Genomic DNA, 27,508 nt, shown 5'->3' on the forward strand with positions numbered 1-27,508 from the left:
CAGAGATTGTCCATATTCAACACAATATCACTTACTCATTCAACAAATATGTATTGAGCACCTACTATGTGCTGGCACTGTCCTAGGTACTGGGGATTCAACAATTAACAAAAAAGACCAGAAATCTCTGCCTTCATGGAGCTTATATTCTAGTGGGATGAGATGGACAATAAACACGTTAAATGAGTCTGTGTTACACTATGTTAGAAGGTGGTATAACACAGGCTAAGGGGCAAGGGCGATGGTGGGGGGCAGGGAGTGGAATGGGCTGCAGTGTGTAAGTGGGTGATCAGAGTAGGCTCTGCTGAGAAGGAGACATTTAAACATCCTGAGGGAAGCAAAGAGGCGAGCCATGTGGATATCTGGGGAAGAGCATTCCAGGCAGAAGGAACAACCTTGCAAAGGTCCTTAAGGCACGAGGTGCCTGCTAAGATCAGAAAAGAGCCAGGAGGCCAGCGTGGCTGGCACAGAGGGAGCAGACAAGGGAGAGAGTCAGTGAGAGGAGAGCAGGTCCACATCCCCCATTCTCTCCTTGGTCCTCATCCTACTCCTGTCCCTGTCGCATAGGATACTGCTGCCTTCGCCCCTTCCTTTGTACTTGCCCCTTTCCTGGCTTTCCAGACCCAGTGCCTGCTGGCCTATCTGGGGCCCTTCTCTCCTGCCACCCCAGAAACCTGGCCCTCGGTCTGTCCTCACCTCTGCCACCCTCTCCTATCCCCCTTCCCCTTCCCTCCCTCTTTCTCTTCCTACCCCACCCATCTCTCTCTTTCCCTTCCCCCTCCTCTCTCAATCTCTCTCTCCCATTTCTATTTCTCCTCAACATTCCCCTGCCCCCTATTATTCTCCCAGCTCTCTCTCTCTCTTCCCCTCTCCTCTGCTTCTCTTCTCCTTCTCTCTCCTCCCCTGCCATGGTCCCCTCTCCTCCAACGTTCTCCCCTTTCCCACCCCTCCTGCCCCTGTCCTTTCCCTCCTTTATTTCACCTTTCTTATTTCCCCTCAGGCTCCACTCTCTCCTCCCTTTCCTCCTCCTTCCCTTCCTCCCTCCCCGCTGCCCCCCCTGCCCTCTACTCTTAGTCCTCGGGCCTCAGACTTCAGTCTCCCTCTCTTGTCCTTCTGTCTTCCTCTGTCTCTCCTCTTCCTGTCTCTCTAGCTCAAGCCTGGCTCTCACTGGCTCTCCCCAACCCCTCCGCACCCCTCCCTCTGCCCTAAACCCCCTCCCTCTGTGTGTGTGTGTGTGTCCTGCCCCTCCTTTTCGCTTAGCTCAAGAGCTCCCACAGTTTCAACTCACCCCTTCATGCGCTGATGACTCCGAAATCTGTATCTCTAGCCCTGACCTCTCTCCTTAGACCCAGACCAGAATTTCCAGCTGCCAACAACTTGCTGTTAATTGGATGTCCACTGAGCCCCTCAAACTCAAACCGAACTCATTATCTGTTACCATAAACCTGCTCTCCACCCCCACGCCCAGAGTGTTTCCTATCTTAGGTAATAGCACCACTATCCCCTAGCCTGGAAATTTCAGCATCCAACTCCTTCTCTCCCCCACCACCCACATGCAATCAGGAGTCAAACCTTAATAATGCCATCTCCATCCTCTCCTTCTACCCCTCTCGCCACTGCCCTGATGCAGACCCTCATCATCTCTCGACCAGAATATCACACTAGCCTCTTAACTGGTCCCTCTGCCTCCAATCTCTTAATTCTACAATCAATTCATCTTCTAAAGAACCAGTTCGATCACATCACCCCCTCCCTCCTCCAAAGCTTTCAATAGCTTTCCTCTGTCTTCAGAATCAAGCCCACATTTCTCAGCACAGCATTCAGGGCCTTCCACAACCTGGTCTCAAACCTCCTGTCTAGCCTCCTCTTCAGCCACATCCTGCCATTTCCCTGTGCCCTTGCCACCCCAACTCCTGACCCTTCCCTAAAGTGGCCTCTCCTGTGTCCCCTCTTCCTTTCTGTCCTCTCTCAAAGCCTAGCTTAAATGTCATCATGTCATCTCCCCAGCCCCAGCCCCTGGTCGGTTAACTCCTCCCTCTCTGGTTCTCCTCAAACATTTCATTCTCACCACTACCACAGCACAGATTCTTAGTCCCTCTGCTGTGTGGTTAGTTGGGGATGTGGCACGTCTGTCTTGCCCCCACCCCCAGACAATCAGCTACTTACGGTAAGAAATACTGTCTTTTCTGTCTCTGGTTCTTCTGCAATATCTACGTATAGTAAGTACTCAGTATATACGTGTCATATGGAAGTGAAACCTGGATGAGAATTGAGGTGGTGACCCTGAGAAATTACATGAAGCAAAAGAAACCTCCCTAAGAAGTATTCACCATGCCTACTATTTTAAAAAAATGTATTTTGATGAAAACGCTATGCACTATCTATAGCACACCCTTCCAAGCTGCCTGATGCTAGCCCAGTTCATTGTCGTTGAGTTATTTTGCACCTTTGTAAATTGCAGGTAACTGATGGATATGCAAACTCTGTCTTGTCCCATGCAGTTTGGATTGACTTTCTTTCCTCTCCACTGTGGAAAAACCAGTTTTGCCTCCATTTGCAATTCAATTCCTTTACTCCATATAAATTTGTGCTTTTTGGACTTTTTCTTTGAACCGTCTATAACATCTGTCTGGTTCTCTTGCTGATTAATGAGTAAAATAAAATCTTTAATACGTGTTCATTTTTACATCTGTAAGAGACTCATGATTTTATCTTTTTCTGAAAGTTATCTTTAACATTCCTAAAACAGTTATGTAGGCTCACACATAATTTTAGAGAGATTTCCACAAGGGCTAAGACAAATGGGTTGACTGTCTGCATCACATCAGGTCACCGGGATCCCACTCCCTAAACATCCTGGTTGATCAAGTTTTGACTGTTTCTTAGAGTATCTTGGAATATCCCAGTTTAGGAAACAACAGCTCAGCCTGTTGGCTGACCAGCCTGGGACAGAAATCAGAGGGGGGAATCCTGGCATTTGGAAACAGAATAACGTATAAAATACCATTACCTAGATAAGGGAGTTTTTAGACCCCCCAAATCCCCAAATGACAATAACAACAACAAGAAAAGCAAGTAAAAACCAAAATAATTACCATACAATGTGCATTTTATGACTACCTAGAGAGCAAACCTGATCCTAGGCAGCCCCACTTTCACAAGATCCTGAAGACAGAGCATCTGCTTAAGTCTCAGCCTCCCACTCTTCCACTATGATTTTGTCAGACCAACATCTCTTCTTACGTGAAGTCCTCTGCTGCTAATTAATAGTAGCCTTTGCGGAGGCAGGGAGGGGAGGGGATGGGTAGAAAGCATAGTCAGGAGAGCACAGCTGAGTGGTCTACACAAGAAGCAAAGATTGGTTCTCCCGAGCCAGAGAGCAGGCAAAGGGAACTTCTAAAGAGGCACCGGTGGCGTCAATGCTCACATAGGACAGGAGGAGTCAAGATGGACAATGCACACCAATATTTCCCAAGTCAGAATCACCGAGGTGCTGGTTCAAAATACAGATTCAGGGCTTCCCTGGTGGCGCAGTGGTTGGGAGTCCGCCTGCCGATGCAGGGGACACGGGTTCGTGCCCCGGTACGGGAAGATCCCACATGCCGCGGAGCGGTTGGGCCCGTGAGCCATGGTCGCTGAGCCTGCATGTCCGGAGCCTGTGCTCCGCAACGGGAGAGGCCACAGCAGTGAGAGGCCTGCGTACCGCAAAAAAAAAAAAAAAAACAAAAACAAAAACCAAAATATGGATTCATAGGTCCCAGCCCTGGAGATTCTGATCCAGTAGGCCCAGGGTTTTGTTTTGTTATTATCATATCCAATCAAATTAATAACCACTCAGCTGTACACTATGCCTCAGGAGAGGTGAGCAGAAAGGGAAAATCCTACAGACACGCCCCACATGGTAGGTTTCACCGGTGTACACACTTGGTAGGTTTCACCGGTGTACACACTTGGGGCCCAGCTTGCTTTTGCTCGTAGTGCCTGCACTCACGTGTGGTGTACAACTCTCAGTCTCTCTCTCACTCCCTCTCTGATGGGAACCATCACATCAAAGGCAAAAGGCGAAGTTCCTAAAAGGAACTTGGAAGAAACCTGGTAATCTCAAGTGACCCAGGAAGCACAGGGATACGAAATACCGCAAAGGATTTTCCCAGATGTCACAACCATGTAATTGCTAAGAAATGAACAGCTGCACGGCCCCAGAATCAAATGCTGGTCACTGCCTGGAAGGCAGCAGGACCACTGTGAGCTGTCCCCACTTTGGGGGGAAAAACTCAAAAGACACATCCAACTCTTGGTGAGAACAAAGGAGAACACATGCTCCACCAATCCAAAGTGATAAGTGTGGCTGAAAATATAAATAAAGAAAACTTTTTGATTTAGAAGGCACATGTACACATAAGTAGAAGGACTGACCAAGATACAAGGGAATGAATCCAAGAAGCGGGCGGCAAAAAGCAGGTAGCCAGGCACAATCACCGCACTATGAAACAGGGGAAACCAAAGAGAAATGGACTAATAGGAGAGCAATAACCTTAAAATGGTGAAAAGAGCAGCTAAGCTGAGGGTGAGCAGGTAGTAGAAGAAAAACCATAATGAGGTAGAACTCTTTCCCCCCAAAATCCAAACGGAAAAAAAAATGCTCGAAGACAAGTGCAGGTGTGAAAGGCATAAAAGAGAAGCCCATAGCATATAACAACCAAAAAGGAAAAAAATGAAATAGGGGAACCTGAAATATTTCACCATAGTGGGCCAAACTGAAACACTGGGGGGAAGCACTGAAGACAGACATTTTAGAAAAGTTTAGAGAGAATATGTTCTCAAAAGGGGAAGAACATCGAATTGTAGCCCAAGTTAGGGTTGGGAGAATTGATAATAAGGGACAGTCAGCACTAAAATCTCAAAGGAGATTGTACAGATTGGGTAGACTTTTTTGGTTCTGTTTTGAAAGGAAGATGCCAAAACAAGCAGATTTCACAACAACGACAAGCAAAAGCATGCTCATCCTGCATGTGAGGAAGAGGAGGACATGACAGGAGGTAACAGAGCATCTATCTGACTTTCTTTTTTTTTTACGAAAGTAGACCTTGTTAAAAACTTTTAGTTTTTACCCTTGAAAAATGACCAGACAGGGGATTTCCCTGGTGGTGGCACGGTGGTTGAGAATCCGCCTGCCACGCAGTGGTCGAGAATCCACCTGCCAGTGCAGGGGACATGGGTTCAATCCCTGGTCTGGGAAAATCCCGCATGCCGCAGAGCAGCTAAGCCCACGGGCCATAACTACTGAGCCTCCACTCTAGAGCCCATGAGCCACAACTACTGAGCCTGCTTGCTGCAACTACTGAAGCCCACGCACCTAGAGCCTGTGCTCCACAACAAGAGAAGCCACCACAGTGAGAAGCCCGTGAACCGCAACAAACAGTAGCCCCCACTTGCCGTAACCAGAGAAAAGCCCACGTGCAGCAACGAAGACCCAACACAGCCAGAAACAATAAATAAATAAAATAAAATAATAAAATTAATAAATTTATTTAAAAAAAAAGAATCCGCCTGCCAATGCAGGGGACACAGGTTCGATCCCTGGCCCGGGAAGATCCCACATGCCGCGGATCAACTAAGCCCGTGCACAACAACTACTGAGCCTGCGCTCTAGAGTCCGTGAGCCACAACAACGAAGCCCGCACTCCTGGAGCCCGTGCTCTGCAACAAGAGAAGCCACCTCAGTGAGAAGCCCGCGCACTGCAACAGAGTGGCCCCCGCTCACCGCGGGGCTACAGAAAACCCACGCGCAGGGATGAAGACCCAATGCAGCCATAAATAAATAAATAAATAAATAAATAAATTTATTAAAAAATAAAAGGAAAGAAAAGAAAATGACCAGACAGGGCGTTTGTTAGTCTAGTGGACCAGTTCCCCAGAATCACGTAGCTCCTTTTGTGGCCAAAAACCCCTTACGTGCAGAACAACTGGTGCTGGCAACGCATGGGATACAACTGGGACCCCTACACATAGCATGAAACCTGCCCATTTACTCCTGCTTGGACTCTGCCATCCAGACAGTAAATTAGAAACTCAAGATTAAGAAGGCCTCAGTTAAACTAAATCTGGTAGTACTCCCCCAGGACTCTTTTGGTTCACACTGTCTTGTGACCTGGAAGCAATTATGACTTTAAAAAAATGAAAGAGCCGGAAAATATTCCTCTTGAAGCCTGGCCCTGAATCTGTCCTCAAGAGGATAGGCGTGGCCAGTAGACAGTTAAAGAAGGAGGGCTGGGTCAGTGATGACTAATAAGTAAAGAAAACCAACTTTGGGATCTACTGCTCCAAGAGAAATCCAGAGCCCTGGGGAAAGCTCCCGTAAGACAGAGGTATTCGCATTCTGATTTCACAGAAGCAAAGGAAAGGCCACCCTACTACCCCACTTTGGGAAAAGCAGCATCTAAGACACCCCCAAGGAGATCCAAGTGGTCACTGGCATTGAGATCCTAGGGAACATGAAAAGGCCACGGCTTCCACCCAGTCACTGGAGTGCCTTTAGAGAGATGTCAAAATGTCTCAAAATCATTGTTTTCAATAGGAAAGTTTACACATACCCAACAAGGATAACTTTACCTGACTTTAGATATAGAACCCTCACCACAGGTCTTACCCTCCTTGTCCCTCTGCCTTCTTTCACGTATAGGACTAGCATTCCTATTTCTCCTACTTAATTACATATCTGAAACCTCACCCCCCAATGAGGAAGTTCTTCCAACTTAAATTGTTCTAATTTAATGATTTCCCATATAAGGATATTCTAATATTCTCCTCCGGCTCTCCCCTCAATATCAATATCCCCTCTTCTTTCCCTACCATTAACCAAATACCATTCCTTGAAATTCAAGAGTCCCGTATACGTGCCCCAGTCACTTTGTTTCCCTTTATGCAAAACAGGTTCCTCTACCACCATACACCACCACACACAAACATACAAACACACAAAATCAACTGAAAATAATCTGCTGGGCAATTGAAAGGAGGACGGGGCCCTTTGCACTGTTCATCCCCACCTTCTACTCTAGCACTTCCTGGTTACCCTGAGGGTTTTTTTTTTTCTATCCAAATAGTTCCACGAGTTCTACTCCAAGGGATAAGTCTTATAAGGGACACTGCATCCTGTTCCCAGATGCATTCATTCCTGTATTTACCGAGAAGGCTAAGGAGTTGTCTGCACACGGCTCTAGCATAGACACCTTCACAGACTCCTTGGGTACCTCCATGTTTGAAAACCCTGCCTTATAAACATTTATGAGACTTGGATACAAAGGAATGTTAACTATCTGCTAAACGCATGATAGCTTACTCATTCAAATGAATAAATGTCGTTATCTCCAAAGTAGTCACTTTGGGAAGCCAGACATTCACCTCAAAGCAGTGACCAAGGCTTGCGATCTCTTTGGAGCTCTTCCGGTGGGCGTTACCATCCAAACCTTTCTCAAGCCAACTCACAGCCTTTTCAGTCTCCTCACGAGCGCTGAATCCATCCATTCAGAGTCATTTTGATGTTTTAAAACTGCCAAAACCCATTCAGAATCATCTAATCACACAACGGCAATACCCTTGAAGAATGATATACAGTTTACCGGCGGTAACCGTGGGTTTCATTTCACATCCGTGGTTGGCTGAATCCAGGGATGCGAACCTCATGCGCGGATGCAGAAGGCTGACTGTGTTCCTTCTACTCCGCCATTTTTTGTCAGGGGCTTGAGCGTCCTCGGATTTTCGTATCCATTTTGATATCCACGGGGGTTCCTGTAACCAATACACTGCAGATACCAAGGGACGGCTGTACGCTAGTACCCAAAGCCAAAACTGTGGGGGGCAAAACTTGGAGGGCATTTTCAGCCCCCACTTCTCAACCATCTGAGATATCTCACTATGTGCAGTTACTATGTCATCTGCAAAAATTGAGAATAACACAAAAGCACTTGAACGGACCAAAGGTAATCGATTTCAGCAGTGAAGTAGGCAAAAACAAAAGTGTTAATCTCTCACGTATATTTTCATACCACCAGATCATTTTAGCTTTTCCACCCACTGCCAAGATACTTTTTTCCTATTATTCAAATAGTACTCACTTCCATTTCCTGCTGCAAGGAAATTATTTTACTCTATTTAAGGAAAATACCTCATCATAGCTTTAAACTGGACCTAGGCTCTAGGAACAAGATTTTGTACAACTTCTAGATGTCACAGATATCTAGAAAACCTAAACATCATGAAATTAATCGTTCCTTTTCCAAATGCAAAGCCACCTCAAAATGTCACCCTAAGTAACTAGGGTCATCCTTTGAGCACTTCTCATTTCTACTAGATCAAAAAAATGAGTTGGCTTTCCTCAGTTTGGTCTTCAGCAGGACCATGTGAATATTTGGTGTGTCTTTCACACTCCAAAGTTTAATCATTGTAATCTGAGACTTCAATCCCTTTTGTGATGCTTCTGTGTCCTCCCTGCCATAAACTGTGACAGTGGCTCTCAGGTCCTCCATTTCAGTATACAGCATTCATGATATGGAATTTTTCACCTAAAGAGAATTCCTCCTCCCCAAACTTTGGCCCCCTTTTTTTTTTGCGGTACGCAGGCCTCTCACTGTTGCAGCCTCTCCCGTTGCGGAGCACAGGCTCCGGACGCACAGGCTCAGCAGCCATGGCTCACGGGCCCAGCCGCTCCATGGCATGTGGGATCCTCCCGGACCGGGGCATGAACCCGTGTCCCCTGCATCGGCAGGCGGACTCTCAACCACTGCGCCACCAGGGAAGCCCTGGCCTTTTTTAAAAAAAAAAAACTCTCCTGGACCTCTTACACAAATACTTGGAGAGGCCATATCAGCCTATTTTTTTTTTCTATTCTCTCACCCCAGAATATGGGGCTTAACTCATTTTATATATTTACTCATTCAAAGGTACACACACACACACACACACACACACACAATTAGCTCATAGAATTTCAAACTCTCAATATTGGCTCAATCTGCTACCAGTCTATAGGTTTCTCGAGGGTAGAAAAAATATTTTCTACTTCTTTTCATAGTTCCTCCCAATAGTGTCTAACATGACACAGAGCACACAATATGCGCTCGATAATTACTTGCTAAACTACGGGGAAAAACTAAAATTCCCTCTACCCCATACAGAAACCAAGAACAACCCCATGTAAAAAGCATTGGGTCCGACTTCCCTGGTGGCGCAGTGGTTAAGAATCCACCTGCCAATGCAGGGGACACGGATTCAAGCCCTGGTCCGGGAAGATCCCACATGCCACGGAGAGACTAAGCCCGTGCGCCACAACTACTGAGCCTGCACTCTAGAGCCCGCGAGCCACAACTACTGAGCACCCGCACCTAGGGCCCATGCTCCACAACAAGGGAAGCCACCACAATGAGAAGCCCCCGCACCGCAACGAAGAGTAGCCCCCGCTCGCTGCAACTAGAGAAAGCCCGCGTGCAGCAACGAAGACCCAATGCAACCAAAAATAAATAAATTAATTAGTTAACTAAAAAAAAAAAAAGGCATTGGGTCTTTGAATTCCTTTTACTTCCTGTGCTCTCTCATAAACTTTCTCTCCTTTCTTCTCCTTACTTCCATGATAAAGAAACCACAGAAATAAAATAAAATTGGGCTGGGGCAAAACAATAAAGTCAACTTCCAATTATCTGTAGCTTAGCCACAGCTGATTTTTAAACCCAGCCGACTTATGGACTGCCTTCTGCCACTTATAGTAGATGTGTGCTCAGGGAACAACTCATTTTAATATTTGCCTAAGCATAATATAAATAGGAAGGTAGATCTGCTGGGGAGGGGGACAGGTAGAGAATAATAATGCATTTCTGAAGTCAAACAGAAATTATTAATCTGTTCACTGATCTAGTTTTAAATTGGCCTGGTATCACACTCTCCCTGTATTGGCATAGCTGATTGTTGGCATCAAAGTTCACTTTGGCTGCAGAGAGGGACTATATTTTACAGCCCATCGTTTTTCTCTGCCCAAAAGTTTGGTTTGGGGATACCCGAGCTATTTGAGACATTAATGTCTCTCATCCAATCACTGATGAACATCCTTGTCATAGAGCCACACCAGACCTGGGCGCTATCTACCAGCTCTTGTAGAACTTCCAGATGTCAGAGACAGCTGGAAAGCCCAACCAGTCATAATTAAACACAGCAGCCCTTTGCAGAAAGCAATGGCTTTTTAAAATGTCACCCTGGTAAACTACGTTTGGGTCATTTCTAAAGGACAGACCAAAATGTACCCTGAAGTTTCGACTGGATATACACCCTTCAGTTCCTGTTCTGAAATACTAAGCAGGGTTACAGCACAGCTGTTAAAGAAGCTGCCACTTCCACCTCAAAGGTGGACACAATAATGCAGTGATGAGCCAAGCTCTTTCTTCCTACCACGTCGTAAATGCTAAATATGTACTAATACAACAGGAATATGGAGAAAGAACGCAGAGAATCAAGATATAAGGGGAGCACTCAGGAGCTATTGATAGTTTTCTTTCCGCCACCATGTTTACCATAGTGTAATATAAAAAGGTAATGTCATAGGACACAATTGAATAAGAAAAACTAGATTATACTATAATAATAGATGCCATTTATTGGGCACCTGCTTTGGACCTGGCACTATAGATGCATCATCTTGTGTAATTCTCACAGCCCTGTGGGACTGGGATTATCATCTCCATTTTATAGATGAGAAAACTGAGGCTCAAGAAAGTTCCACACGACTAGGAAGTAGAAGAATGAGGACTGTAACCAAGGGCTGTATGTCTCCAGAGGCCTCCAGGTAATTCTGATGCAGGCTAAAGTCTGAGAACCACTGGACCACACTAACCCGTGCGTGGTACCACCAAGTCACGCTGAGTAAAGCCTCGTCATAGTAAGACACCTCATAACCTCTCAGGTCCAGGTATAGAGTGCATCCACTCACTCCGGGGCTCAGAGCCACAGGTAGTGCACTTCTCTATAGAACTTGGAAAAATGAGAACCTGCTTGCTCTCCTTGTCCCCAGACACCAGCATTATAACAAAACTCGACTGTACCCTTAAATGGCACTAACACTAAGATTTCTAGGCATACGTTAGCAATGAGGTAACCAAATTTTGTTTCTTAGCAGACAGTCAAAGAAGCCTAAAACACAGAACTTTGCCTGCCCCTCAGTACTCTCGATTCTTCATGGATACTTAGCTTAAGGTCTTCATAAAATCCAAATGAAGATGTATCCTGCGTCACATACTCTCATGAATAAGCTAAAGATTACCCCATTTTACAAATAATAAATCATCTCTCTTCAAATTCATCACAATCCATTGGGCAGGGAGAATATGACCTTGACATGCAGCCTGCAGCCACTTTTTAAACAATGATTCACTTTTTAATGTTTTATGGGGAAAGGGTGGCTTCTGCTTTAAAAAAAAAAAAAAAAAAAAAGAGGGAACCAGAACAGCATATTGGAATGATGGGGATAGAAATAGAGTTAAATTTTACTCTTGACCAGAATTCAACTTTAGTTCACCAAAGAAAGTTTTCATCATAAAAGAGTGCTTTTAAGTTATGAACAGTAGGAAAGCGTATGATTTAGAAGGAGAACAGTTTCTACGTTATTTTAAGGATGACCATTCAAAAACTGGCGTTAATAAAGCCTAGTTTGTATGTGAGATTATATAAAATACTGTATAGCATCCTAGTGGCCGAAAGGTAGATTACTTCTTATTACCTCCCTCTTTGGCCGGTCAGATGCTAAACCTTCTGGCAAGCAGAGACTCACACCCAACTGGAACTCCAGCATTAAGAAATTTCCTTCCTTTTGGAAAACTCAAAGGTCTAGGGTCTTCCTTCTCCCCTCCTGTAATCATCAGTGGCTTCTCCTTTTCCCTGTCTATTTTATCCCAACAATTTCCACTTTCCCCAGCGCTCTCTCCGTTCCACTCTAGTGTTCACTTTCCCACCCAACTCAACCATGAACTCCTCCTCTCTCAATCCCAGATGCTGGTTGACACTGGAAAACAGGTCTCTACCCTCTGAGGCCGTTCTAGTCCATCTCAAACTTAGCTCAGCCTAGAAGCAATGAACCACTCCAGCTGTCCAACCCCTGATTAGCACCTCTCCTCCATGCCCCCACCCCACCCTCCAATTCTGGCCCAAGGCTCTCAGGCCACTGTTCTTTATCCTGTTTCTTTCTGGAATTTCCATCATCCATCTCCATATATCTAGGATTCCTCCCACTTGCAGACTGGAAAAACTGGTGTATTCCCACTTTCTCCTTCTTTCAAGGCCATTCTATTTAGGATGGTTAATTCCTTCCCCCATTCAATATCCTTACTTTAGTCTAGATTTTCTAATTAATGCTTAGACTTATAAGCCCTGGATCCCAGCTAACCTCTGCTTCCTGGGCCCTCCCAGGGCAGCAGCTATCAAAGGCAAGTTTTTACCTTCCCCACACCAGCTCCCAATGACATGTGAATAAACACCTTCCTCCTCTGGCTTGTTAACCCACCCACCCTCTTTCTCTATTCTGCACTTTTCAGCCTGTATAGTATCTCCAAACTCCCTATTTCCTTTTGTGTAAATATATTTCTACTTCTTCCTACATATCAGTTTCTCTGTAGCCCTATTTTTACCCAAGATCATCCTTCTCTCTTGCCCAAACCTTACTGATTCTAGCATGGAAGTGTAAAGAGCCTTAAAGATTCTTCAAACTTTACTTCGGAAAACATTATCCTGGCGATTTCAAGGTTCCACTTTTTCCTACTTAGCCCTAACATGGAACCAGTGTGATCACCTTTCTTCCCTCTTCACTTGGGTCCAACCAACCCACTTCTGACTTCTCTTTCTGCCTTCCTTCTTTCTAGTATTCAAGTCCTTTTCTCCCATAATTCTGTTCCCCTAAAAGAATACCCTCTCTAAAACCCATAATCCAGACTCATCATGTTGAGATCCTCTGCCCCCTGTACTAACCTTTTTTTTCCTATGTAGTGAACTGTAGCATGAGAAAAGCAAAGAGACCTCTGGATGAACCCCCTTTGCTTCCCAAGAAAGTTTACATCACTGAGAAAGAAAGGGATCCTCCTTCCCTCCCTATCCTCTCCTGGTAAATCAAAACAACCAGCTCTACAAGTGCCCTTGGTACAGCCACCATTTCTCGTGGAAATCCCCTCCACTCTGCCCAATCCAGACTCCAACTGCAGAGCTTCCCACGGACTTAGCTTTCCTCTGCCCTGTCCCAACAATTTGCCATCGCTTCCTTGTGGCCTCAAGAACTAGTCCTCCTTAACCGAGACATCAGAGTCCTCTCCCCTTCCTTCATCAGCAACTTCTCAGGGCCATAACAAAAATAAACCTACCTACCTTTGCTGCAAAGCTAGCAACGGGGTCAACCCTCGTAACATCAATTTGAGTAAGGCTCTGTGCCCCATGGCCTGTGCCTCTTGTCCCCTACATCCACCCCAAGGGCAGCTGCCTCAGTTGCCATATCAAAAGATGAGACTGCCTAGCAATATCCACATAGCTTGGTCAGATGGCCATGTCCCTCGTCAACTCCATCAGCCTTCAGATTCTCTTAACTTGCATCACCAAGCCTCCTGCTCCTCCCAGCTCCCCCAGTCCTTCCTACTAACTTTGCTTCTCCATCAAAATTTTACAGGTTCCTCCCCCTGCATTTTGCTTCTATTTGGAGCCTCTGGATGATTCTTGGGATTAGGTTACCCCATTTAATCCCCCAGTGGAATCCTCCAAATTTCTTTCCTACATACTGTCCTCTTCAGTACTACATGGTGACATCACCATCCAATTTAAGTACCCCTAAACTCTGGTCCATTGTGCTGCCTACCATCTCTCCCCAAATAAAGCTTCCTCTCTCCCAACATTCAAGGACAGGACAGGTAAACTGAAAATTAGATGACCTTTAAAGTCCCTTCCAACCTGGTAATTTTATTATCAACCTCATCTACTCCCAACCCCGAATACATACCCCATTCATTTCCCCCAAGAACGTTTCAGCAGTGTGACTTTGAGAAACAGTCTTCTAAGTTGAAAGAACCACGGGCTAACCAGGGTAATGCAAACCTACAGTTGCACCCCCAGAAGTCTCACCAAACATTTCTGCAATTGTACTCCACCTCTGTGCCACTGGGACTGCCTCCAAACTGCCTTGAGAGTATTCCGCTGCTGCAGAAGTTACAGGGCCCCCTTCCCACACTCGCATAAAGAGCCCCTAAACCCTGGGCTAGACGCATCCTCACCAAGGTACGCCTGTCCTTACTGTCTGCTCTAGGAGACACCAAGAATAAATAAGTATCACCGCATCGACAGCTTCGAACAGCCAACACTGAAATTTTTCAAAACAATAAAACAAAACCAGAGTGCTTCCACTGGGGGGGGGGCGGGCGGAATAGAAGGGCACCCCCACCGGCCTCCCAGGTTTGCAGTGTGGTTCCCTCCCGCCGTTCCCCTCGACCACATCTTTGCCTACAACAATCTCCCGCACCTCCATAACTCGAAATCCCCAAATGAGGTGCGGCCGGCTCCTCCCAGCCTTGCCCCGGACGTCCCTCTGGCCCAGCCTTCCTCTCGGCGGGACCCCAGCAAGGAGGGCCCGCTCCATCGTCCAGCTCACCTCCTGGTCCCTTCCCGGGCCTCTGGTCACCCCCGCAGGGCTCTGTCCCGAAGCAGAACCTCGAGGAGCCAAGCCCACGAGGCCCGTCGCGGGACCCACCCCCCGCTTCCTTCTCACAGGACCTCGTCCTCCATGCACCCGGTCCCCGGGGCTCTTCGTCGTCGTCGTCGTCCCGGCTCGTACCGCCCCCCGTCGGGGGCTCCACCCCCCGCCTGCACCCGCCCCCAGGACGGCCCCCTCCCCACCGCACGCCGCCGGCGCCCTCTGCCCCGGCACGGGACTCCCTTTGGCCTCCGTTCCCCACCCAGAAGCGGCGGCGGCGGCGACGGCAACGGCTGCGGCGGCCCCAGCAGGAGCAGCAGCGGCGGCGGCGGCAGCGGCAGCAGCGCCGCCCCGGCCCCGCCCCGCCGCCCGCCGGAGCCCCACGCCCCGCCCGCCCGCCCCGCCGCGGGACTGCTCCCCCCAAAGCCCACCACTAAGCACCCCCCCCACCCCTGTCCCCAGCCGCGATCCGTTCGAATCCAGCTCCGCCAGGCCTGCTGTCCGTTCCTCACGCCCCTTAGGACCCGGGGTGGGGGAGCCCTGGGGTTCGCGGCCATCCCTCTCCCTCCTTCTCCAAGGGCTGGGGGATTGCCCCCGATCCTGAAACCCGGCCCAGTAACCGGAGCCTCCCTCCTTGCAGCCCTCGGCTTCGCTCTCAGACCCCTTGCCTCCAGGCCTGGCGCGAAGCGGGTGGAGAGCTTGCACGCCGGATCTCCCCCCTGGCTTGCCGGGGCTAGTATGAATTGCCCCCGATCTCATCCTCCTTCAATTTAAGCCCCCTCCCCGCCGCGCCCGGCCCGGCGCCCCCGCCCCTAGAGCGAGGGCAGCGGAGCCAGGGCGCTCCGAAGTCATCCCCCGCCTTTTTTCCAGGGACTCGGATAATTGCCCCTGCCCCCATCACAGCACTCCCACTCCCGAACCCAGGCCCCGCCGCCACCTAGGGGTACCCCTTACCCTACGGTTCCTGCACCCCGACACCAGGGAGAAAGCAGCCCTTAAGAGCACCCGTCGCACCTCCCCTCTGAGGTTGGAGGGTATTTTCTCCTGGTCTCTTCAGGACTTCATCACGGACAGCCCCCCCCCCAAAAAAAACAAGCCCTTTCTCGCCCTGCCCTGCTGGCCAGCCTCCCTTCGGATCGTCGGATCCTTGGATCAGGGGGTTGGGGCCAGGTAGTTAACAAGACCGTAGCCTCCACCTCCCTTTCTGAGGAGTGGGGTAATTCCAATGGTTCCCCCCCCAGGATCAACCCGACCCCCGTTTCCATGGAGACCCCCGCCCAGCCGGGATGAAGACTCTCGGATCGTGGCGAACAAGTCTCACCTGGCTAAGGGAGAAGGGGTGAGGAGGGGGTAGGGTAGGGCAAGAATGGGGTACGAAGGTGGGAAGTGGAGGGGAGCTGTCCCGAAGGGAGGGGCGAGGACAGAGCGAGCTCCAGGGAGCGCTACGTCCGGGGACACGAAGAGGACGGCGCCCCCGGGGGGCAAGCAGAGCGGCCGCGGGGCGAAGAAGGGACAGGGTTGGGGAAAGGCTTGAGGTAGAAAGGAGCGGGTGGAGGATACGAGAAAGCCGGGGAGTCAAAAGGGGTGGAGGGGTTGGAGGAGAGAAAAAAAAGACGCACCTGTTCCCGAGTCGGCTCCGCGGGGAGGCTCAGGCCGCCACCCGGACTCCCTCTTACCCCCTCTGAGCCACCACCCGCCTAATACTACCCCGATCTGATGCCCCCTCCGCCCCTTATTGCCACCGACCTCCTTCTCCTCTCTCTCGGCGGCGGCGGCGGTCGGACTCTAGGAACTGAGAGGAAGAAGGGAGGGCTCAGCAAAGCGGAGGAGAGACAGAGCCACACACTGGCAGCAGCCGCGGCGAGCGAAAGAGTGAGGGGGAGAGCGGTGTGTGTGTGTGTGTGTGTCTGTGTGTGCGAGCGAAGCCTGGTGGAGTGGGTGCCGGTCGCAGGGCTCGACGGGAAGTGGAGTCCGGTCGGATTCGCGGGCGGCGCCAGCCACCGCTCCGCGGGACTACAACTCCCAGAATGCCGCCTGCCCGGGGGGAGGAATGGGGAGGAGGAGGCGAAGGGAGGGAGAGAGCAAGAGAGGGAGGGACGAAAGCAGGGAGCAAGCGGCGGCGAAGGGGGCAGAGCCAAGCAGCCCCGGTGACACTGGGAGGGGAGGGGAGGAGGAGGGGATCGCTGCGAGCACCGAGCGGATTCCGGAGAGGGAGGCAGCGGTAGCTGCAGCAAGCCGGGCAAAAAGCTAGACTCCCAGGAGAGGCGGAGGCGCTCAATTCGAGAGGCTGCAGGAGCTCCACGCCCCCCCCCCGTACGCCCCACGAAGGGGGAGGTTGAGGAAGGGAAATGATCAGTGCACCACGGCCAGGGGTTTCTCTCTTTCTTCCAACGCTCTCCACCTTATGCCCCGACCTGACTTCTCAGGCCACTGGTGCTGGATCCAGTGTGCAAATCCGGAGACCCCAGATCTCCCCTGCCCGGCAGCACAGAGCAGACACATTCAGTCCCCTTCTCCCAGGGGCCTGAGGGAGGCTCCCCTTGCTGGCAGGGCGTGACTCCCCCCTTCATCCCGCCCCCCCTCATCGCCACCCCCCATCTCCCTCCCCGGAACCCCTCCCTTGAAGCCGGGGCTCGCGTCTCCCTCCCAGCCAAGAAAGGGAGTCCCTCGGGGGCGACTACCCAGCCCCCTCCCTTATACTGGGCCCTTACCCACCAGTATCCCCTTCTTAGCGTTGCCCCCCTCACCGAAGTAATAGTGGGGGCGACCCGAGTTGGACTGGTGGCTACTTTCCCTCCGAGACTAGCCGTCCTTGGCCACGCCGACCCTGTGTAGAGACAGAGAAGCACATTAATTCTCCCGTTCCCCCCCCTCAAGTTCGGATCCCTGTGGAAATGGCTCACAAGGAAAGAGGGGTTGGTAGTGGAAGTGAGCTGGGGGTGAATCCCAATCCTCAAACCTCTTCCCAGGCGTGGAAATCCAGGGATTCGTCCCCTTCCTTAAAAGCCATCAAATCGCTTTGGGGGGGCGTTAGTTGGGGGTAGATTATCTAAACCCCAATGTCCATGCTACTCGAAGCAACGCTACATGTAGGAATAAGATAGGAACTAGGCTGCCGCCGAGAGAGGAAAAGTATTACCCCCCCCCCGCCGTCGTCCACCCCCAAACACACAACCCTAGGAGAGTCAGATGGCCGAGTAAGGGGCGGGGGGAGGCGGTGGGAGTGCTGGAGAGTGAAAGGGTTGCGGCGGGGAGGGTCCGCGGCCCCCTGAGAGCAGAATCCAGATGCTAAAGAGGTGGGTGGGGGGGGTGCGGCATAATTGCAGACAGTGTCTCTCCTAGCTTTTCCCGGAATCGCCACCGAACACCGTCTAACACTCGTAGTTGCTTACCAGTCAATCCCCTAGCCCCATTTGTGCGCTTGAGGCTGCCGGAGCCCGGGAAGCCCGGGCACAAACTCCGCGGAAGCTGGCCTTCGCCGCCGCCGCGCTGCCGCGGGCCTCCCTCCCTCCGCTGGCGGCCCCGCCGATCTACCTTCGCCCCCGGCCGAGGCCAGACCCCGCTCGCAACTCCACGCCCCTACTCCACCCCCGGCTCCCCCTCCCCTCGCCCTCTCCCCGCTGGTCCGGCCCAGCCCCTAGCGCCGCCCCGCCCTACTGCTCGGTCCCGAGCCCAGCAAGTGCCCCGAACTCGCCCCCCGCCCCCACGCCCAGGCCAGTCCGGCCGGGCCTGGTTTCCCCCTCCCGCCGCGCCCCGCCCCCGAATCCACGTCCTACTTCGCCACCCAACTCGGCCCGATCCGGGTTCGGCCCGCGCCCAGGCCACCGGAGTCCCCGGTTCGGTCCGGTGTACGGCCACCCACCCCGCCCTTGCCTGGGTGCCGGCCTGGCCCGCTGCCTGCGCCCGCCGAGCCGACTCAGGCGCGCGGTCCTGGTCCCGGTCCCGGTGCCGGCCTCGGTCCCGGCGGCGTTGCCGCGTCTCGCCACGAGGGCTGGGTCCACGCAAGATCTGAACCCGCGCGGGGTGGGGGCCGAGGAAAGCAAGTTTCTTTATCTTCTCTCCGCCCCCGCCGCAGGGCCGCGCCGTCCCCCCCCCTTCCCCGCTCCCACGGAGCCCCCTTCACCTGGGCAGAGCCCCTTGGCCGCTGTCGCAACTTTGCTCTTCTCCACGCTGCCGGGGAAGCGGGCGAAGCGGGAGGAGGAGGGAGGTGGAGGGGGGTGCTGGGATCAGGCCGCTGGGCTCCGGGAGGACACGTGGGGGAGGAGGGGAAGGAGGAGGAGGAGGAAGGGGGGGCAGGCCTGCAGTTCTCGGGGCTCCCCCTGCCAGCCCTGGGGAAGCCGGAACCTCGCCGGGCAGCCGCAGACCCCGCACTGGCCACGGGGGAAGAACGGAGCCACCTTCCCCGGCCAGCCCCTGGCTCCAGGAAGGAGGGGGGGCGAGCAACGCCGCTTGGGGTCGGAGAGCAAGCGTTTTCGCTCGAGCTTTATGTGTGGCTCTCTCTTTCTCCGTTTAGCCTCTGTGTGTGCGGGGGGGTAGGGTCTTGCCTGCGGGGGGGCGCCCCCACCGGACTCCCCGCCCCTCCCCCGGCCCCCCACTTCCCTAACCCGGGCGACCTCGGTGCGTGGCTCCGGCACGGGCACCGAGGCCGCCCGCGGGTGCAGCCCCAGCCCCGGCGCCGAAGTGGGACAGGTGCTGGGGAAGGGAAAATGCCGGGGCTCGCTGCCTCGCCTCGCGTCTCCGGGGCGGCCCACCCTTCGTGGCAACGGCCGGGGCTGCAGCCCCCCTGGGCAGAACTCAAAGGGCAGCCCCCGGCCTGGGCGTGGAGGCATCTGGGTGGGGGGGCAGGTAGGAGTGAGAGGCCCGAGGGAGGAAGGAGGAGGGGGACGAAAGGTCTGTAAAGGGGGGAGCCTGCACGACTCGGGCCGAAAACCTGGCTCTCTTTCCCCGGGCTCCTCAGTCACCAAACTGAACCCCTTGACCCTTACCCTTTACCCTAACGACTCCTCTCCTGGCCAAAGGAATAAATCCTCGTATGTGTTTACATGCCAGGCTGTCCCCGGCACTGAAGGGCTGAGAAGCCTGCGGTCCACATTGGAACTCTGATGACTTTACATTAACTCTGAGGAGAGCAGCTTGCGATGGAGCTGAAGCTGCCGGGCGGACTTACTTTCAGTCTTAGGGTGTTTCTTAGCAGCTCCAACCTTGAGTCGGTGGTGGGGACTTCAAAGGCATTGCCTCAACCTACAGGGTATTAGGGGAGGTGCCCCGCAGTTCCTGGAGGGTTCAGGGCTTTGTAAACGGAATGTGAAATGAATAGCAGGAATTTGAAAAAAAGATCTTTAATGTGCAGATATATTGATATTATTTATTATATATTTATCTATACTAAGGAAGCCAGAGGGTGATGTGGACTGGAAGGAAGCCCTGCAGGATTAATGTCTTCCTCCTCCCCCTCCTCCCCGCCCCCCTCCTTTGTCCTAGGCCCAGAGGTTCCATCTCTAAGCTGTGGGGTGTCTTCTCTCCTTCTCTCCTTTGGAAGGACTTTAGAGATGGCAGTTGAGACTTGCCTGGTATGTCTCCCTCACCTGGTTTGAAGGATGTGTGTGAGTATTGCGGAGGAGGGCGAGCCACTAAGGTTGCAGTGGCTTTGCTGCTGGCTGAGGCCTGGTGTTCTATGACCCCTCTTGCTTGTCCTCACCGACGTCAAAATCTATTGCCAGCAGTGTGGACATACCGCTTGCCATTTTACTTTGCTTTGGGAACCTCTTCACTTACTGTTTTACTTGACCGCTCCTGCCCTGCCATGCACCCCACACACACCTTAAAAAGTGTTTGGCCTAAGTTGCACCAAGGGAAAGTGGATACTGGAAAATAATTTGTTTAAGCTAATCAACATATGAACTCAAAATGCATTATTAAGGGGGGATATTGCCTCTATCGGGCCTGATAATGCAGGCCCCACCACTTCTGCTTTGATTTAAATTGGCTGTCTTTACTGATTTTAATTAATCTGGTAATTACTAAATCTCCACGTCTCTTAAGGCCCTTAGGGCCTTAGGGCTACCTTGCTCCTTGGTTTGAGGCTGAAACAGATTCTGGACACCTCCGTTCCCACTCGTCTGTGTCTCACCATTTGGCTGCATCATTTATCTGGCGAAATAAAGGTTGGGGCAAGATGGCTATTTCCTGGCTGAAGCCCTAGCATTTCTGAGCCTTTTCCTGTTGGGGGGCCACACTTCCTGCCCTACAGGAGATGATGGGAAACCAAGGAGCAGGGTGGGGAGAGCTGTGGGAAACCTTGTAAAGAATGTAGAGTTTAATGATTCTTTTATTTGAGGCTAGAACCACAACATCATCATAATAATACCTTACCTTTGTACAACATCAGAGTGTTTACAAAGCCCTTTCACTTGTGTTATTTCACTTGTTTCTCACTACAACTCTTGATGTTGTAATTGAGGAAACTGAGTCCATGAGCAGCTATGAGTGGCTTGCTCAAGGTCATATGGCTAGTGAGTGCCTGAGCCAGGATTCAACCCCAGTAGTCCTGTTTCCACAACCGGAGCTCTTTTTAATATGGAATAGCGCCTCCATTTCATGTCAAAATATTCCTTTTCAGGCAGGATTGTTTTTCTAATTGTTTCTCCCATCGATAACAGCTGGACTCAGAGAGGCAGCTTGGTGTAATGCAAAGAGGATTGTTTGGAGAGTTCTAAGAATCAGATCCCAGTCCTGTCTTGTCGATAGCTAGCAGTGTGACCTCAAGCAAGCCCTAACATTTAAGTAGTGCCAGCCTGATGCCCGGTACTGTATTTTGGGTCTTCCCCCTGCTCTAAAATATGGAAATCAATGCACCTGTCATACCTCCCTTACAGAGACACCCCTGAGCATCAGATGAGATAATGGATGGGAAAGAATTTTGTACACTGTAAACCACTGGGCTCATGCAAGAGTTATTATTATCAGTGTTGGCACCACCAGCCCCCCTAGGTGTAGCTCAGAGACCTAGGGGTGACACTGGCCTGGGCCCTACCTTCCTGAAGCTTACCAGACAAAACAGGGCATTTGCGGGGGGCGGGTCCCAGGGTCATTTAAGCTCCAAATCAACCTTTGGCTAAATTCATAGGATAATTGCTTTAATTCTCTGCTTTGTTCTGCAATCACAGGCCTTGTCTCTCTGGTAAAACAGCCCAGCCCTATGACAACAATAACAACAATAAAATCCCAGTGGTTTCGATCTTTAGTGTCAGAATGAAGCACATTTGCAGCTTCTGGTCATCCCTTCATCCCCTGCACCCCAGTCAGTTGAAGGTGAAGTCACGTTTGGAACCCAGGGTCTCAAGACTGCTGAAGGGCTCATTCTAAGTCACCCCAGTTGAAAGCAGACCAGGGGAGATCGGGGTACAGAAAGAACCTTGCAAATGCGGGGAAAGAGTGGGGCTGGTACTAGGTCAGTATGACTGACCACGAGTTACAAACACTATGTGCTCTCAAGTGTTTCACTTTATGCTCTAGGAGGGGCCACAGGGGAAAATTCATTGCCCCTTATTCACGTAAATCTCAAATGCACAAACCCTACTGCAGCAGGTTGCTGCTGGAGAAGCATTCCAGTGGCTCACTGCAGCTAAGGAAGGCCTGGTCTCTGCCCTCTCAGAGCCCCGGGTCTAGATGGGGAGACAGTATGTCTGGTTAAACTTAACTCTGTAAACAACCAACAACCTTTCTGGATTTTATAGTCAAAGGGGGGGAAATGAGGAAGGGGACTAAAATCACCCCAGAGGTCTCTCCGGGTCAAGCCTCCCCCCTTCCCTAAGACTCCTAGGCACTTAACAAGGTTCTTAATCAAAGAGACAGTGTTAGAGGTGGAAGGAACTCTAAGAAATCATCTGCCCTCCTGAAAAACTGGCTGTGGCTGCACACTGCCAACAAAATCAAGTCCATGAGCCTTCACCTAGCTTTCAGGGCCTTCCCCGATCCGATTCCAGCCTCCTTGCCTCCCATGTCGCTCACAGGGCCTCTGTTCTCACAAAACTGGCCCTCTTGCCATTCCTTGGACAAGAGGAGCGCTTCCTTGACTGCTCCCTCAGCTTTTTCTATGCCCTTCTCCGCATGTTGAAATGCCACTCAACCATTACTTAAGCCAGCTCTTTCCTGCCACCTTCCCTGATTGCCCACTCCCTGACCCCCACTACCTCCCTACTCCCTCCTTAGTGGTACCCCCACAGTACTGAGCTTGTCCCTTTAGTTAGCACTTCTATGCTCTGCCTATTTAGCTCTCCAACCAGATTTTCCCTTTCTTGGATGAAGGAACCCAGTATTTCTCATCCGTGTGTCACAGCCTCCGTCCTCTCCTCCAAGCATCCCCCACCCTGGCACGGAGTAGGGGCTCTATGAGTGTTTGTTGAGTGAATGAATGAACGGACCATCTAATCCAACCCTCTTATTTTATGGTGGGGAAACTGAGGCCCAGACCTGGCTTCCCTTCTAGCCAGTTATTAAAAACTCAGGGTTTTTAAATTTTATTATTATTATTATTATTATTTTAAATTTATTTTTGGCTGCGTTGGGCCTTCGTTGCTGCGCGCACGCTTTCTCTAGTTGTGGCTTGCGGCGAGCAGGGGCTACTGTCCGTTGCTGTGCGCGGGCTTCTCATTGCAGTGGCTTCTCTTGTTGTGGAGCACGGGCTCTAGGTGCACGGGCTTCAGTAGTTGTGGCACGCAGGCTCAGTAGTTGTGGCTCGTGGGCTCTAGAGAGCAGGCTCAGTAGTTGTGGCACACGGGCTTAGTTGCTCCGTGGCATGTGGGATCTTCCCGGACCAGGCCTCGAACCTGTGTCCCCTGCATTGGCAGGCAGATTCTTAACTGCTGTGCCACCAGGGAATTCCCAAAGACTCAGTTTTAAATCTTGGTCCTTTTTAGTCTTTCTCTTCCCATTTAATTCACGCAGTCTCTGAAGTTAGACAGATATGATTTGAATCCTGGCTCTGCCACTTCCTAGCAACATTACCTTGGACACTCGACTTCCTTCTGAGCCTCAGTTTCCTCATTTATAAAATGAGGCCTAATAAATACCTCCTGAAAATGTTCTAAGGATCAGATGAGTTCTTGTATGTTAAGCGCTTAGGAAAGGGCCTGGCCCCTAGTAGACACCCCATAGTAGTTTGTTGTTTTGTTTCTTTTAACGTGAGGAGCTTTTAAAGAGTTCAGAACTTGGGAGCACCTGCTTAATTCAAGCCTGGGAATAAAAGCTACAACCTGAACATAAAGAAAAAGAGAGGTGTATTTTTGAAGAGGAGAATGGAATAAAATTTAGCAAGACCTCTGAGTCAGTCGAACTATTACCTCTTCCTCCAAAGAGGCTAAAGAAGATTGAGAATAGCACTCAGTCCAGTGGCCCACATTCAATGGGAGCTCACCAAATTCCAGTTCCTGGAGCAGTGCATTCCTCTGGCTGTGGTGGTAATTCTGTGTAGGCTTCAGGATGCTGGCACAGGATTGACATGCCCTGCTGAAGCTACACATACTATTCTCACCCCTATCTGTGTGCCTACACTTGAGCGCCCCTTCACCTGGCCAAATCCTTCAAGCCCCGCTGCCATGAAGCTTTCTCTGAATGCTTCTGCCTCTGAACTCTTGGCCCCATGGCAAGTACTACTTAGCACTTAGTTCTTTTCTGTGCTCTGTGCCTTAGTTCTACCTCCCCATCTGAGGGACTTGTCATAGTCATAGAAGGTGCATCGCCCACAGTTTCTGGGAGCATTCAAGGAGGCAGAACTCCAGGAATACTTTGGGATTGTTTGACAGTAGGTGTTCAGTGGGGGCATGGGACCCTTCAAGTCTGGGCCACACTATTGTCTCCCAACCCCCCGACCCCCCCACCACGTACCACACTCCTCAAATCACCCACTCCCAGGACATCCCACTCAGCCTTTTCAGTAGCCATCTTCTCTCTTAGAATTTGCAAGTATCTGGAGGGCAAGGGCCATGGTTTACTGTGTCCTCCACACAGCCCAGCATAGTACTTCCAACATTAACAGCCTAGAGTGAGCACATGGTTTTGCTGCTGTAGATAACTTGGTAAAGATACCATGCTTATTTCGGGCCTGTGTGTTTATATGTGTTCTTGTGTATCTGTTCTTGCTCATTAAACTTCAAGGGGCTCCAGAGGAAGAATTGTCCATTTTGGGAAGATAGTCGTCACAAGATGATTAAAAAAACACGTTGAGACCTGGGATTTAGATTTTTTTTTAAATCCAGGAAGCCAGCCTTCTGCCTTCAGTTCATACTCACTTTAAATGCTCACACAAAAATTTCTCAAATTTAATATACACAATAATCACTTGGGGGGAGTGGGGAGCTTGTCAGAATTCAGATTCCAAGGCACCCTCCCACCCAGGGTCTTATTGAATAGGTCTGGGGTGGTGCCTCATACTCTAAATTTCTAACAAGTGCTACCAGGAAGTTGGAACCAGAGGATTTTTAGATAACCCTTTGAAAGACGTTGAGCACTTTTTCTATTTTTATCTTCACCAGGGACCCCCAAACTTTTCACTACCAAAGGTTTTATTATTTTTCCCCTCATAGACCCCATTTTAAACACACAGTTATATGTCACTTAGTGTGTGCTAAACACCGTTTTAGGATTTTACAGGCACTTCCCTGGTGGTCCAGTGGTTAAGAATCCGCCTTCCAATGCAGGGGAGGTGGGTTTGATCCCTGGTCGGGGAACTAAGATCCCACATGCCGTGGGACAGCTAAGCCTGCGTGCCACAACTACTGAGCCTGTGCGCCACAGCTAGAAAGAAGCCCACGCGCTGCAACGGAAGATCCTGCATGCCGCAACCAAGGCCAAATGCAGCCAAATAAATAAAAATAAATAAATAAATATTTTTCAAAAGGATTTTACAAATAGTTACTCTTTAAATACTCCTAACGACTCCATAAGGTAAATACTATTATTTTCTCCTTTTACAGATGAAGAAATTGAAGCCCACAAAGATTCGGTGACTTGCCCAAAGTTGCCCAGCTAGTAGGTTTAAACTGAGGTCAAATTCACATAAAATAAAGAAATAATTTTATTTTATTTTAATTTTTTAAAATAATTTTATTTTATTTTTCTTTTTGGCCGCACCACACAGCATGCGGGATCTTAGTTCCCCAACCAGGGATGGAACCCGCACCCCCTGCAGTGGAAGCACGGAGTCTTAACCACTGGACCACCAGGGAAGTCCCTAAATTAACAATTTTAAAGTGTGCAATTTGGGGTGGGGGGAGAGATAAATTAAGAGTTTGGGATTAACACATACACACTACTATATGTAAAACAGGTAAACGGCAAGGACCTACTGTATAGCACAGGGAACTATATACTCAATATCTTGTAATAACCTATAATGGAAAGAATCTGAAAAAGAATATATATATGTGTGTGTATAGTGGATACACTTGCTGTACACTTGAAACTGTCAAAACATTGTAAATTAACTATACTTCAGTAAGAAAGAATAAACAAATGTTCTATAAAACTATTATGTACAAACTATTATGTATAAAATAAGCCACAAGGATATATTATACAATACAGAGAATATAGCCAATATTTTATTATAACTATAAATGTAGTATAACCTTTAAAAATTGTGAATCACTATATTGTACACCTGTAACTTATATAATATTCTACATCAACTATACTTCAATTAAAATTTTTTAAAGTGTTTTGAACTAACAAAATGTTCTATAAAAACATTCCATTTCAAAAATTAGAAATCTAGAAAATATTTATCAATGTTTTCATTAAAAATAAATTCAACACTGAAAAAAAATAAAGTGTGCAATTCACTGGCATTTAGTACATTCACAACATTGTGCAACCACCACCTCTAGCTAGTTCCAAAATGTTTTCATCACCCCAAAATGAAACTCCGTACCTGTTAAACAGTTGCTCCCCTTTCACTCTCCAGACTCTGGCAACCTCCTATCTGCTTTCTGTTTCTACAGATTTAACTATTCTGAATATTTCATTTAAGTGAAACCATATAATATGTGGCTTTTAGTTTCTGGTCAGTATCAAGTTTTCAAGGTTCCTCTGCATTGTAGCACGTATCTTCATTCCTTTTTATGGCCGAATAATATTCTGTTGTATGGATGTGCCGTAATTTGTTTATCCATTCCCAGCTACTAAGTTTTGTTTTTGTTTTGTTTTTTTGGTGGGGGTCTGCATTGGGTCTTCGTTGCTGCGCGCGAGCTTTCTCTAGTTGTGGCGAGCAGGGGCTACTCTTCTCTGAGGTGTGCGGGCTTCTCATTGCAGTGGTTTCTCTTGTTGCAGAGCACAGGCTCTAGGCGCATGGGCTTCAGTAGTTGCAGCACGTGGGCTCTAGAACGCAGGGTCAGTAGTTGTGGCTCAGGGGCTTAGTTGCTCCACAGCATGTGGGATCTTCCTGGACCAGGGCTCGAACCCACGTCCCCTGCATTGGCAGGCGGATTCCCAACCACTCCACCACCAAGGAAGTCCCCCAGCTACTAAGTTTTGAAGTCGGGATCTGAATCCAGGCAGTCTGGTTCCAGAGTCTGTGTTCTTAACCCGCTGTATTCAAAATATTTATCTACTTAAACAGGATATATTTTAAAGTAATAATTTTCCATTGAATAACGTATCAGATACATACAAAATTGGGCCAGAACTTCAGATCAGCCCAAGATAGTCACACTGAGGTCATTTAATTCCAGCCAAAGCCCAAAACACTTGCCCTTGTAGTTAACCTCTGCAACCTCATGCTGGTTCGTTTCACTAGACTTTATGAAATAC

At 49.7% G+C, this 27,508-nt stretch overlaps 2 protein-coding genes across 7 annotated transcripts in view; one reads left to right on the forward strand and one right to left on the reverse strand.

Annotated features, from left to right (window-relative positions):
* BCORL1 (BCL6 corepressor like 1) overlaps window positions 1–18,911 on the reverse strand; it is a 60,925-nt gene extending 42,014 nt beyond the window's left edge. For 2 of the 6 annotated variants that reach the window (XM_060087538.1, XM_060087532.1), the window contains exons 1-2: window positions 18,094–18,221; window positions 17,449–17,528 (exon numbers count right to left, since the gene is read on the reverse strand). The gene's annotated coding sequence lies outside the window, so the exon portion shown is untranslated. Of the gene's footprint in view, window positions 1–14,659; window positions 14,713–16,447; window positions 16,553–17,416; window positions 17,529–18,093; window positions 18,222–18,824 lie in introns of those variants that run through there. The other 4 variants (XM_060087534.1, XM_060087533.1, XM_060087535.1 and 1 more) reach the window with 4 other exon arrangements.
* The window catches only part of LOC132481518 (basic proline-rich protein-like), a 32,391-nt gene continuing 5,124 nt past the window's right edge, over window positions 242–27,508 (forward strand). Inside the window, exons 1-9 of the mRNA XM_060086406.1 lie at window positions 242–277; window positions 568–684; window positions 14,698–14,987; window positions 15,376–15,437; window positions 15,943–16,040; window positions 17,252–17,452; window positions 18,128–18,908; window positions 19,028–19,155; window positions 19,238–19,534. Of these exons, the coding sequence (XP_059942389.1) occupies window positions 242–277; window positions 568–684; window positions 14,698–14,987; window positions 15,376–15,437; window positions 15,943–16,040; window positions 17,252–17,452; window positions 18,128–18,908; window positions 19,028–19,155; window positions 19,238–19,534 (2,010 nt within the window). The remainder of the gene's footprint in view (window positions 278–567; window positions 685–14,697; window positions 14,988–15,375; window positions 15,438–15,942; window positions 16,041–17,251; window positions 17,453–18,127; window positions 18,909–19,027; window positions 19,156–19,237; window positions 19,535–27,508) is intronic.

This window comes from Mesoplodon densirostris, chromosome X (genome assembly GCF_025265405.1).
Source record: "Mesoplodon densirostris isolate mMesDen1 chromosome X, mMesDen1 primary haplotype, whole genome shotgun sequence".
Taxonomy (NCBI): Eukaryota; Metazoa; Chordata; class Mammalia; order Artiodactyla; family Ziphiidae; genus Mesoplodon; species Mesoplodon densirostris.